General features: G+C 36.6%; 1 protein-coding gene across 2 annotated transcripts in view; it reads left to right on the plus strand.

Moving 5' to 3' along the window:
- LOC149547892 (ribonuclease H2 subunit B) overlaps window positions 1–12,771 on the plus strand; it is a 288,765-nt gene that overhangs the window by 75,106 nt on the left and 200,888 nt on the right. For both annotated transcript variants that reach the window (XM_089791942.1, XM_089791944.1), the window contains exon 6: window positions 9,024–9,088. In XM_089791942.1, coding sequence (XP_089648068.1) covers window positions 9,024–9,088 — 65 coding nt within the window. The remainder of the gene's footprint in view (window positions 1–9,023; window positions 9,089–12,771) is intronic.

The raw sequence follows: 12,771 nt of genomic DNA on the forward strand, positions 1-12,771 counted from the left end.
TTAAAAGTTAAAGTCTTAAAATTTGTAAATTAATTTTCATACATATTTTTGTTTTATTTTCATTGTGCAACTTTGCAAAGTTTCACTATTCACTAAATTGTTTTGTAGATCACTGAGCCCCTTGTAGCCCTCCTACGAGTTGCTGATGGGGAGAAGCCCACTATGGGCTACATAAATGAGGGCATGGATAGGGCCAAGCAGGCTATTAGAGCCAAATATGTAGGAGTTGAGGACAAGTATGGCCTTATTTGGGACATAATTGATAGGACATGACAAAATCAGCTTCATAGACTCATCCATGCAGCAGCCAATTACCTCAATCCGACATATCGTTTTCGTGATGATTTCAAGGCATAGGAGGAGGTTCTTAGTGGCCTATACACTCTGATATCAAAGATGGCCAACAACGCCATAGATATATTGCTTGAGATGGATGCCTATAATAATACAATAGGGCCCATTTTTTCAGGTCAGATTTGCAAAGAAGGTTGTACAAAATTGTAGCGAGGTGAAAATTGCAGCTTAAGCCTTATACAATATGCTATGATGGACATATATACTATCTAGTTTCTAACTTTTTAGCTTTAAAGTTTGAAAGGAGACTAATATTTTGTTCTTTTCCTTTTTTCAAAATTCAGATAGATGGTGGCAAATGTTTGGGCCTTCAACCAAAAACCTTCAACAAATCACCATCCGCATATTGAGCCAGCCAAGTAGCAGTTTTGGATGTGAGTGCAATTGGAGCAAGTTCGAGAAAATCAATAAACTAGTCTTTGTGCATTACAATTTGTGCATTAGGACTAGTGACATTTTGGATTGTGACACCTCTCTAATTACTCTAGAGGAGGTTGATCTAGAGTTTGAGTGGATCACTAAGGCTATTGATCCTGTCTTTGATGATGAGGACCTAGAGTGGGTTGGTGCGGCAGACAAAGAGGTTGAGGCCGTGGCTATGGCAGAAGAGGAGTAGAGAGCTACATTTGTTCCTAGTGGCACCTCATAGGCACTGGCAGAGACTACAGTTGATCCTAGAGGAGGCACCTCACAGGCTGAGGCTATGGCTAATCAGTCATCTAGGACCTACTTTAGATGCCTTACAAGAGGCATATTATAGATTATACTGAGGCTAAGGTTGAGGATGAGGATGAGGACTAGGAACTATAGCTATAGTCTTGTTTTAACTTTTTGTTTAACTTAACATATGATTGGAACATTTGATGATGACTGTAGATGTGATGGATTTCATGGATTTGATATACATTTTGATGGGTTTCATGGATTTTATATATCTATATTTTCTATTTCCTTCAGCTACTATTTAGTATTTAGCAATTTACCTTTGTAGTTTGTAGTTTGTAATGTTCCAACCTAGGAGTGTGTAGGAACATTACGGTCTTGGGAAGGTCGTACGGTGTAGGAGTGGTGGCCAAGCAGAATGAAGTTTGCTGCTGAGTGGAAGCCGTACAATGAGTGTGGGGGGGTGTTTGGATTGAATGTACAGATGGTGTATTTAACAAATTCAATGCCAAAGAAAACACAATTCGTCGCAAGAGATTGAATTTGCCCAACACAAGAGAGTAGATTAAATTAATCACAGTGATTCCCTCAATTCGCAATATGATGGTGCTCTGACTTGCCAGATCTGAGCAAAGTATTACAAGCGACGGAAGAGGGTGAGGGTTGAATCCCACCGAAATCAGACAAACCAAATAGGGAAGGTCTTTCACTTCCGAAATGGCGAACAACAGAGAACTCCAACAAGAATTTGCAGTATAGAGAAAATAATCCAAATTGCATACCTACGACTACCTACATGTTGTGCTTAAATACCCGTCGGGAAAACCTTCCGAGGGTGCACAAAGGTAGCCGATGACCATGCTTACCTACGAAAACAATTAAATTAAAAATGGGTCCGAGATATACTAAATCAATCGGCCCATTAACAAGGTTTAATTAATTACATTTATTTTATGACCTTGACATTACATAGTTTGTACTTATGTAATCGATGTATGTTTAAGTATGTGATCAAATTACCTTCTATTTCATGATGTTATTGTGTCTTTAAGCTTTATTCAATTATGGGTGGATGGAATGTTCTTTAAATCCTAAAAAAATCTCAAAATTTTAAGAGTTTTGTCACTTGCCAAGTCATTGGCGAGTCCGAGCCGGGTCATGAGTCGAGTTACCCATGTCGAGTCCAAGCCGGGTCCGAGTCTCGTTACTTTGCATAGTATACATAGAGGAAAATGAGATTCCTCCCAGTATCCTAAATCTGAATGAAGCCTTTGCCAACAACGGTGTGTACTCTTCTCTGCCACCAAAAATAATAGAATCTGAATAAGGTTGGTAGTCAGTGAACTAGTCTGTGTAGTGGGTGAAATGACAAGAGGCACCTGAATCAATGTACCAGACATACGACTTCACATGATCAGCAGGTCTTTTAGCCATGAAGGCGTAAAAGACAGATTCTGTTTGCGCAGTGTGCTCTGCACTATTCGCTTTGGGCTGTGAACCTGAGTGCTTAGATTGGGCAACTAAGCGTTTCGACATTCAACCTTCATGTGACCAAACTTGTGGCAGTAGTTGCATTGAATGTTCTTCCGAGAACCTTCTGAAGCTGGAGTAGAGGACTTTTGCTGAGAATATTGAGACTTGCCTTTATCCTTTAAGAAGGATTTAGCAACAAAGGCTTGCTCTGTGGAGGTAGCACTGGAACTGCTACCGAATTGTTGTTTCCACTGATCTTGCTGAAGTAGGAGTGTGCAGAGATCTGTGAATTTTAGATCAACACCAAAAGAAGTGATGTTGAGAGTCTTGATAAAACACTCATTGGACCTAGGTAAACTCCTAAGAGTAATGACCACAATGTCCTCTTCCTCCATCTTGTGACCAATGGCAAGCAATTGATCACAAATTTCCTAAATCCTATTTAGTTGAGCCTAGAGCAATGTTCGCTCATCCATGATTATAGAAAACAGAGTGCTCCTCAAAAAGAAAGCTCTGCTTTTGTTAGAAGTTTCATGAAGATTCTTGAGATGTGCTCATATCTCGACAATTGTCTTGGCGGATGGAATCTGAGAGAGCTGATCATCAACTACGGATAATTTGAGAAGCATCATCGCCTCTTGATTATTTAGATTCCATGTATCCTAATCAATACCAAGTGCAGTCAGATGTTGTGTAACACCCAAAACAGTTTGTGTAGTACTTTGATATTCAAAAATTGCTATTATCCGCTGCTTCCAAGAGCCATAATTCCAACCATTGAATTTTGAATTGCTCTTGAGCAAAATATTAGTTAGAGGTGACATAGCACGTTTTTCAATGAAAAAGCGTGAAAATTTGTGAAGGCACATACTTCAAGGCAGAAAGACAGAAGACTCAGAAAAATTGAAAGGGTACCAAGAGGAGAGCTCGAAAAACCTAGAAAGAATATGTTGTCGGTTTCTAGATCTACTGGCTAAAAAATCGAGGCACGAATATTGAGGCACCCAAAAAAATTTGATGATAACCTACTTGAGCTTGAAAAACCCATCAAGAATTTGGAATCAAACAAAATTTTTGAGCCCAAAAATTAGGGTTTTGGAACAAAACCCTAGTCGGCGGCCATGGAGGAAAATGTTGCAGGAAAAAATGGTGATTGTAGGTAGAAACATCCAATTTTTCCAAGAATAGGGGCTTTCTTGCTGAGACGACACAAAAAATGAAGAGCTGACACGAAAAATTGAGATTTTCACCCTAAAATTGCAATTTTAGCAGATGCACGACCTTAGAAAAAAACCCTCAAAAAATGTCAATGGATGCCACGATTTGTCAGTTAAAATGAGCCTCAGCAACTACAACGCAAGCATACAAGTCGACTTTGGAAACCCACGATTTTTGAGATTGATATCGAAGTCGCAAATTTGCAGATAAAAAATTATGATTTTCCAGTGATAGAGATCGCGAGTTGCAAAAGAAAATTTTTCCAATTCCAGAGTTGACTTGTATGCTTGCATTGCAGTTGTTGAGGCTCGTTTAAATTGACAAATCACAGCATCCATTGACATTTTCTAAGGTCGCGCCTCTAGTTTGAACAGATGAATTTCTTAGAAAACGAAAACCCTAGATGGGTTGTAGAGAAAATCTTAGAATTAATTTCGAAAAATTAAAGCAAATAACATCGAAAGAAATTATAATTTTTTTGAATTTTTTTGAAGTATTTGCTCTGATACCATATTACGATGTAATTGGTAAAATACTTGCTTGATATAAATAGAGACCAAGTGGTCAATATAAACAAAAGAATGAGACGATTTTTCCTTAGGAAATGATCATAAAGAATATAAGCTTTCTATTCTAGCTGAAAGAAAACTAACATTTATCTACAACCTAACAAAATATTAGAAACATTCTAATATGTACAATAGATTACAAATAGACATCATTAACTAATAATAGAAGCTATCTATTATCATAATACGGGCATGGTCCTAGATGATCTTGGAACATTCCAAGAAGATGCAGTCTTCATGAACAAAAAAATTGTTCAATTTGTTTCTATAATGTAGTTGATAGTTCATTTGTATTCATTTTGGTTTGCTACACATCAATTTTCTGTACATAGTCATTAGTTGAGCACATAGACTAGTAGATAGAATGATCTATGTAATATTGCATTTTCTGGATTGTGTGAGATCTTGTCTGTAGCATTAAAAAAATAGAGTATTTCCATGTGTTAATTTTGTATTTCATGTTTTGTTTCATAGGCTGGCTTATGAGTTTAGCTTATAGAAATCAAGATTTGTGACAAGATTCAAAACCTTGCATCAAATGGTACTCATTCAAAAGGCTTTAATGGCCCCATTGTGGCTCATGTTTAGATTGGTGCTGTCTGCAATAATAGTTCTTGTTTGGGTTGAACTAAACCTTTCACATGTACTATTTGTAGGTTCCCAAAATTGCAGATTGGAAATCTAAGAGATTGCCACTTCTCTGATAGGATTCCACAATCAGTTCTGGCCAACAAATGAGAATCACCTTGATTCCCCTGCACTTTAGGTGCCGCTACACCTAGGCGTGTAGACGTTCACCTCAAATGTTGACTACTTGGTTCAAGGCTTTTCTATAGCGAATTTAAGCTTTGGAGAGTTCTTTGGTTGGCAAAATCCTTGAACTCGATTAAAATGGAGTTATGAGATAGTTTGAAATGAAAATTTTTGATAAGGTTTTAACAATGGTTTGAGGCTTGTAAGAAGGAAGTTTTAGATTTTCTGACTTAAAATATAAATCCAATAATTCAATGATAAAAGACCAATGCTTTCACTTATTTGGGCAACAGAGTCAACTGCAATGAAGATTATGACATACAACTTTATAAAGTTCTACGCACTTGTACTGTCAACAATTTATAATTCAGATGCGATAGATCAAATATATATACACAATTCTAAACTAGTCCAGATTGCGCTTTAACTCCTAAGGTCGGGGAGATGGACTGGACATAGATTCGGAAACAATTAAATATTTCACAATGTCTGCGATGATCAAGTTTAAAATGCCATAAATGACCTCATCCACTTATCTGACATAAATTGTTTACAATTTTTTTAAAAATAATTATAAAGGACGAATCAACTGAAGTTTAGTTCTCCATGTCTCAAATAAATGTAAACAAAGGATCTTTTATTTTATTATTAAAATAAATTAATTGAATTTACATTACAAAGTCATATTATTAGCCCCTTATTCCTCCAAACAAAGAAGTATAAATATTTTTCTTCTTTTCAATGATTGTTTCGAATGTCTTTTTCTTTGTGAGTATCTCCCTATTTATATCTTAATGATACAGGGATGTGACTTTTCAAAGTGAAAAGGCATATTAGTAAAATGGAATATTCACACCCTTTTGATAATAAATCCTTTTAGTTTGGGTTTGATGTCTTTATCGGGCTTCATAATTTTTTATCAAACTTGATACATATACCAATGCTTTTTGCTGCTTGAGAGTTTTTAATCGCATGATTCCTTTAACACTTGAACAAATTGGTTACTTCTTCATCGGTTTATTAGACCAATTTAAAATGGAATATTCACACCCTTTTGTCATAATGCAATGGTCGAATATTAAATTTCACATGCACAATATATTTCATCATTGCAATGCTTGAGATTCAAATTTCACAAAAAGATAAAATATATTAGTAGCGACACCGAAAAATTATCAAATTTGAGTTAGATAAAAAATAGTTATATTTGCTTCTTCCCTTCTTCGGTAGGGTAATGAAATCCACGACATATGCATTAACCTCTCGATACGAATATTTGGGCATCCATACTTTGATTTAGAAGAATATCGCACTTTGTTCTAAGTAATTTAATATGAATGCTCATGAATATCCAATGCTTGCCTGATAGGAAAATGCCGATAACATTATTTAGAGTAAAAGTCATCCTGAAAGATGCAATTGTAAATCTCTTGACACAAATTTATCTTCAACTTATCAAACAATAGTCAATATCACAAACAAAAATGCCAAAATCTCAAATTACCTTATTTCTTTGTCTCTATTAGAGACTTGACAAATTGTAATGTTCTTATCATAAAATAAACAATATATTAAAACTTGTTTATGGGCTAATTGAATTAGCATATCTTGGACCCATTTTTATTTTCAATTATTTTTGTAGGAGTTTGCCATGTATCCCGTTGGCACATCGTTTCTCCCTTGACAGGGTATTTATGTCTGTGAGGTTGAGAAGTTTTGGTATGCGATTTGGATTGTTTCTTTGTACTGCAAATTTATGTATTGTTCACCATTTCAAAAGTTGAAGATCTTACCGATTTGGTTATTTTGGTTTTGGTGGGATTCATCACTCACCCTATTATGTTTCTGTATTACTTGGCTCAGATCTGGCAAATCAGAGCCCCATTCTTGTCTGCAAATATCATTGTTTTCTGAAATATGTATGGTTAACGTGTGCTAGTGTATGTTTTGTGCTTGTCTTTTTGATTGATAACAAATTGCATTAAGGGATTCTTGTCTGGCTCAAAGCTTCCTTCTGAAGGATTCCATCCATTTTCCGTGCAGTCATTAAGTACAACCCTTGCACAACCAGTACGGTCATAAATTATAACCTCTGCACAACTTGTACGGTCATTTGCATAATTCTACCATATGTCATTCATTCTGACCCCCACTTGCTCCATCGTACGCTTTCCCATCTTTCAACATACCGTACGACTCCAATCCATCCACCGTACTTCCCCACTCTCCACCATATGACATCTATTCCAACCCACTGCATCGTACAATCTTCCACCGCAACTCTCCATCATTGTATAACCACTTCTGTACGACCATTCTTATCATCGTATTGTCATTAGTTGCTAGCGTACGCCAAATCTTTGAACACTACCGCACGGACATTGTGATCAACCCATATTGCCACTGTATGGACCTATTTGTACTACCACCGTACTAACATTACTCCCTCCATATCGTACGGTCCTTGGATTTGCCTTTAGGTAACACCGAAACTTGTACGAATAAGGTGCATCTAACAATGGTATAGTACACAAATTAGCACCAATCTGAACTCTAATTAATCTCCAGAGGTTGGGAAGAAAACCAGCTTTGATACCACTAAAATATCCCGCCCAGATATTTAACCCCAAAACTCCCAAATAATTTTTAGCAAATTAAATAGTCAAGCTTATGTAATGAATTTTAGATTAACTTGTAAATAAACTAGAAAATGCTCATATTAAGATCCTCAGATTTGTTATTGCATTATAATAATCAACAATACAATAACATAGTGTAATCCAATCTTAAAAACAACAATAGAGTAAGATTCAAAACTAGAAAGGAACCTGAATTGCAATTGTGAACTTTGTAATGAGTCCACCACTAAAGATGAACTAGGTTTCCATCCAATCCATGAAGAAGCCTCAAGGTTTATGTCCTCAGGTTCCAAAATGAAAGCCGAAAGCTTCCAAAGTTTCCTCGAGAGAAACTGAAAACCAAACTGAATCCAAACATGCTCAAATGAAACCAACTCTCCTTTTAATGTCCAATGCCATGACTCTTCGGCTTCACTTGCCTGCCTCATTCTCTTCTTGACTTTTTTGCCACTTATAAAACCTACTTATAATATTAAATTGTCTTTTTAGAAATCTGCATTAAGCTCCCATAAGCCATTTTTAATATTTCATAAAGTTGGCTCTTAATTCTCGTGTTCAAAAAAGGGACATTACATGATTGTTTGATTGTATTGCACCCATAGACACTAGAGGGTCCATTGTAATTTATATTCCAATTTGATGTTGAGTTCTGCCAGTGAAGTGAAAAAATACTACGTGGTCACTTAAATGATTTAAATATCATATTCTAATTTGTCAATGACATTGAAAAGTACACTCTCTATCCACTTGAGCAACTTTTGGTTATAACTATAAGCTAATTTGTTGTAGCTATTTCATTTTTCACAAAGTGACCTAAATGTTCCTTTTGGCCTGCTATGACCATTTTCTCACTTAAAAGCATAAATTGACTATCGAAGCACCTATCTCACTTGAAATTCACTCAAATTGACCTTTGGTTAATGAGCATGCACTCGGACGATTTATGCACTTTTTTGAGAATTTATCCTTTGTTGAAGAACAGTCTACATACTTTGATTACCATTTACCCACCTTAAAATGTCTTTGCCTTTCCTTTAGTGTCCAAATTTGTATAAGCACCCCTGTCTGATGTTCCTTATAACTCCTTTCATTGGCCTTGAAAAAATGTTAGCTAAAAATGATAATGACAATATTGGCACCACTGCAAACAAGAATACAAGTGTATCTTACTAACAAGAAACTCCAGGATTTTGGCTAGAAACATGACTCGATATGAAAAAATGCCTCAGTGGGTTAATGCCTCATATTTTAGTTCATTTTCTTGGTATTAGTTAATCTGATATATTGATGGCTTATTTCTCTTGTTGATAACCATGCTATTTGCTCTTATCCTAAAATTTATTAATTGATGCAGAAATTGGATCACTGAGGTTCTATAGGTTGGATGATCGAAAAGTTTTGGCGTGGCTATGCTGTAAGGTGTTTCTCTGCAGTATATCCCTCCTAATGTACTTTTTTGGTGTTTTAAGCATATCATATACAATAGAAGATTTTTCTTTTTCAATAATTTGTAACAATCAACATCTATGACTTGTAAATTAATGATAATAAATCAATAGAGATATGCAAAGAATGCAACAAATAGTCATGCTCATAGTGAATAACAATGAGTGGGACAGCGAGTTGGTGAGGATTCTCAAATGCTGAAGGTGCAGATGAGGGTGATGATGATATGATCCTCTGGTCTTTTCAGGTTGGGCTGTCTCTTTTCTTTAGCCTATGGCCATGTCCTTTCCTGCCTGTGGCCTGTGTAGCTGTTAGTTTTTGGGTGACTACTCAAGGCTGGTTGGTTTGTTTGGTACCTCTGTTTCCTTCTCTTTCTTTGCATGGGGAAGACTTGTAGAGTTTGTTATCTTTGTTGGTATTGTTCTGTTTGTGGTGCCTATTCTTTGTTTGCAGGCTCTATTTTGTATTAGGGATGGCTTGGTTCTTCCTTGGCGGGGCAGGTTCTTTGTGACGTTGGCCCATTTGGGGGTTTGGGGCCACATTCTCTACAAATTGCTTTATTGGGAGTTCTGCTCTTGTTTCTAGTGTGCATGAGAGCTTGAGAGGTGGTTTGATGGGCATTTTTGCTTTCAAAGGTGTTTTGGGGATTGTTTTTTTGGTTGGGTCTGCTATGCCTGTTTCTTTTGCTTGAAGCTTCTTTTCAGATGGGGTGTGGTTTGGTGGTAGTTGCTAGCTTGGCTCCTTCCTCTTATTGACCCTTTGAGGTTGGACATTCCATTAATAGCTTTTTTGCTGTTGTGGATTTTGTGAGAGATATCTTGGCGATGCCCTCCACTAGGGAGGGCTTTATTTGTGCCTTGCCACTTGTGAAGGTGGGACTTTCCTCTCTCTGTGTTGTGGCTTACAGTAGTGTTGGATTGTGTTATGAACGTATCCTTCCCTACCTGTGGGCTTGTCCATGTGGAGGTTGTTTTGTGTAGCTATTAATTTTTGGGTGGCTACTCAAGGAATGCTGGTTTGTTTGGTGCCCCTGTTTCCTTCTCTTTCTTTGCATGGGGAAGGCTTGTTGAGTTTGTTATCCTTGTTGGTGCTTGTTTTGTTTGTGTTGCCCGTTCTTTGTTTGCAAGCTCTATTTTTTATTGGGGCTGGCTTGGTTCTTCCGTGCGGGGTCATTGTGATATTGGCCTGTTTGGGGGTTTTAGGCCCCATTCTCTATAGATTGCTTTCTTGGGAGTTCTGCTCTTTTTTCAGGTGTGCATGAGAGCTTGAGAGGTGGTTTGAGGGGCATTATTGCTTTCAAAGGTGTTCCTCAGACTGTTTTTTGGTTGAGTCTGCTATGCTTGTTCCTTTAGCTTGAAGCTTCTCTTCGGATGGGGTGTGGTTTGGTGGTGGTTGCTAGCTTGTCTCCTTCCTCTCATTGACCCTTTGAGGTTGGACATTGCTTTGATATCTTTTTTGCTATAGTGGATTTTGTGAGAGATATCTTGGCCTTGCCCTCCATTAGGAAGGGCTTTGTTCCTGCCCTGCTACTTGTGAAGGAGGGGCTTTTAACTCTCTCTGTTGTGGCTTACACTAGTGTTGGGTTTTGTTTGTACAAGTATTACCTTGAGTTTCCAGGATGGGGACAACAAGGGACAGGGACAATAGGGGCCGGGCTTCTGGGACACCATTTGTTTTGGCCAAGTTTGGGGACTGCAAGGGGGATGACTATATAAAATATAGTGGAGTTATAGAATATATAGGGAAGTTTGCATATGGATAAAGCATGCCATTAATGTCATAGAATGTTAACATACAAGTTTACAATATTTCATTGTTTCAATTAGTTTTACAAGACTCTACAAGTCCCGAGCCGAGTCAGGGCTCCAAGACTTTTTGGCCACTGGACTCTGAGTCAGCGGAGTCCTGTAGAGTCCTGCTAGGACTTGCAGAGTTCACGAACTCTACTAAGTAGATGAGTCCTGTGGCCAGGACTCTTCAGCAGCCAGCTGAGCCAAAAGTAAAAATTGAACATTTTGTAATTGTTTCTGATAATTCCTTTTGGCTTATATCCCTTCTCTAAGACCTTAGAAGGCCATTCGATCATTTGCAAGCATAAAGACAACATATAACGAAGCATAAGGAAGCATTTTTACAGTTAGAGGGAAAATATAATAAGATTAGTAGTGGTATCATAACTTGGACAGCAGTTTTGATAAAAGGAAACATTACTGTCATGATACAGACACAAGAATGATAGTAGTTAGATAAAGGGACAATGAATAACACACATTCCATAAATATGTAGCAATGATTGTTTCAAAATAGATCATAAATAGAGTGCACCACAGTTGTCAATACAATGCATCATGCAGGAGGTATAACAATCTTGGGAGCAAAGAGTGATCAAGAACTTTCATAAGATATGAATGGTTGTTCAAAACAATCATATGCATAAAAGACCCATGAGCAACAAGGTACAAGCACAGTCACAACATTAATTGAGACAATGGGTATTAATGTTGAGTGTTCAAGAAGATATGTAGCATTGGAAAGATTAAGTATAATTATCAATGAGCAGTACAAAGATCAACCAAAGACAGTGATATATGCATCTATGTCAAGGTCAATAACCCTTGTACAAAGTAGAAGCTCCATGATTTGAAAGAGGGACAGTGCATAGTATTAATGGTATTGTTGCAGCCTAAGTCACAAGGTTTGAATTTGAATTCGAGTTCATCGATCATAAAATTTGGATGAAATTCAATTCAAAAAAAAAGGTCGACATTAAAATTTAACTTATATAAAATTATTTACTTGTAAATATAAGTAATATATCCACAAAGTTGTCAAAGTAGTTTGACATTGCCAAATAATTAAACTATATAACTCAATATTATTTTAATTTAAAATACTATTGTTATAAATAACAATACTATATTAAATATCATAAAATTCGGATGAAGTTTGGAAAGGGTAAAAATTTGCAGAAATTCAAACTTCATGGATGAAATTTGGCGTTTCCTGTGACTTAGGTTGCAGCACTATAGAACAGAGATAGGGAAGATGTGGGAAGTAGTAGTACAAGAAGACAGTAAACCAACCCACTTTGAAGCCTATAAAGCCTAATGAAATGATGAATATTGTAGACATTTGACAGTGACAATATTTGTATTTCTAATGTGGTATTTAGTAACTAGGTTGACAGTAAGGATGCCCAAAAATAGCAAATCAAGATGGCAAAATAGCTTCAAATTTAATATTAAATTTGATGAATAAAATAAATATAGTTTATTATTTAATCATCAAATCAATGTTAAATATTAATTTCTCCCAATTTGAGTGTTGGACTTGGTGGGCCCATGGGTTGGATGAAAATTGTAACAATAAGTGTTTTATGATGGTGTATGACAACCTGAGAGAAGTGGCAGCTTCCACGGGAATGGAAGGTTTCCATGAACATTTGGCATCCATAGTTACATGCATTATATGCAAGAGGGAATCCTTGGCCGTGGGTTTTGGAGAATGGCTCTTTAACATCATGTAGATGCCTCAAAAAATGCATTTTGAGTTGTCAAAAGATGCTTGATAGGTGGTATAATATGAAAGACTAAATTTAGAAGGTATTATAATGCATTTTATGCTTTTTGTAAGTGTCTAAAATGGGGATGAATATT

This window comes from Cupressus sempervirens, chromosome 7 (genome assembly GCF_028749045.1).
Source record: "Cupressus sempervirens isolate cs-2001-9-10 chromosome 7, ASM2874904v1, whole genome shotgun sequence".
NCBI classification, from domain to species: domain Eukaryota; kingdom Viridiplantae; phylum Streptophyta; class Pinopsida; order Cupressales; family Cupressaceae; genus Cupressus; species Cupressus sempervirens.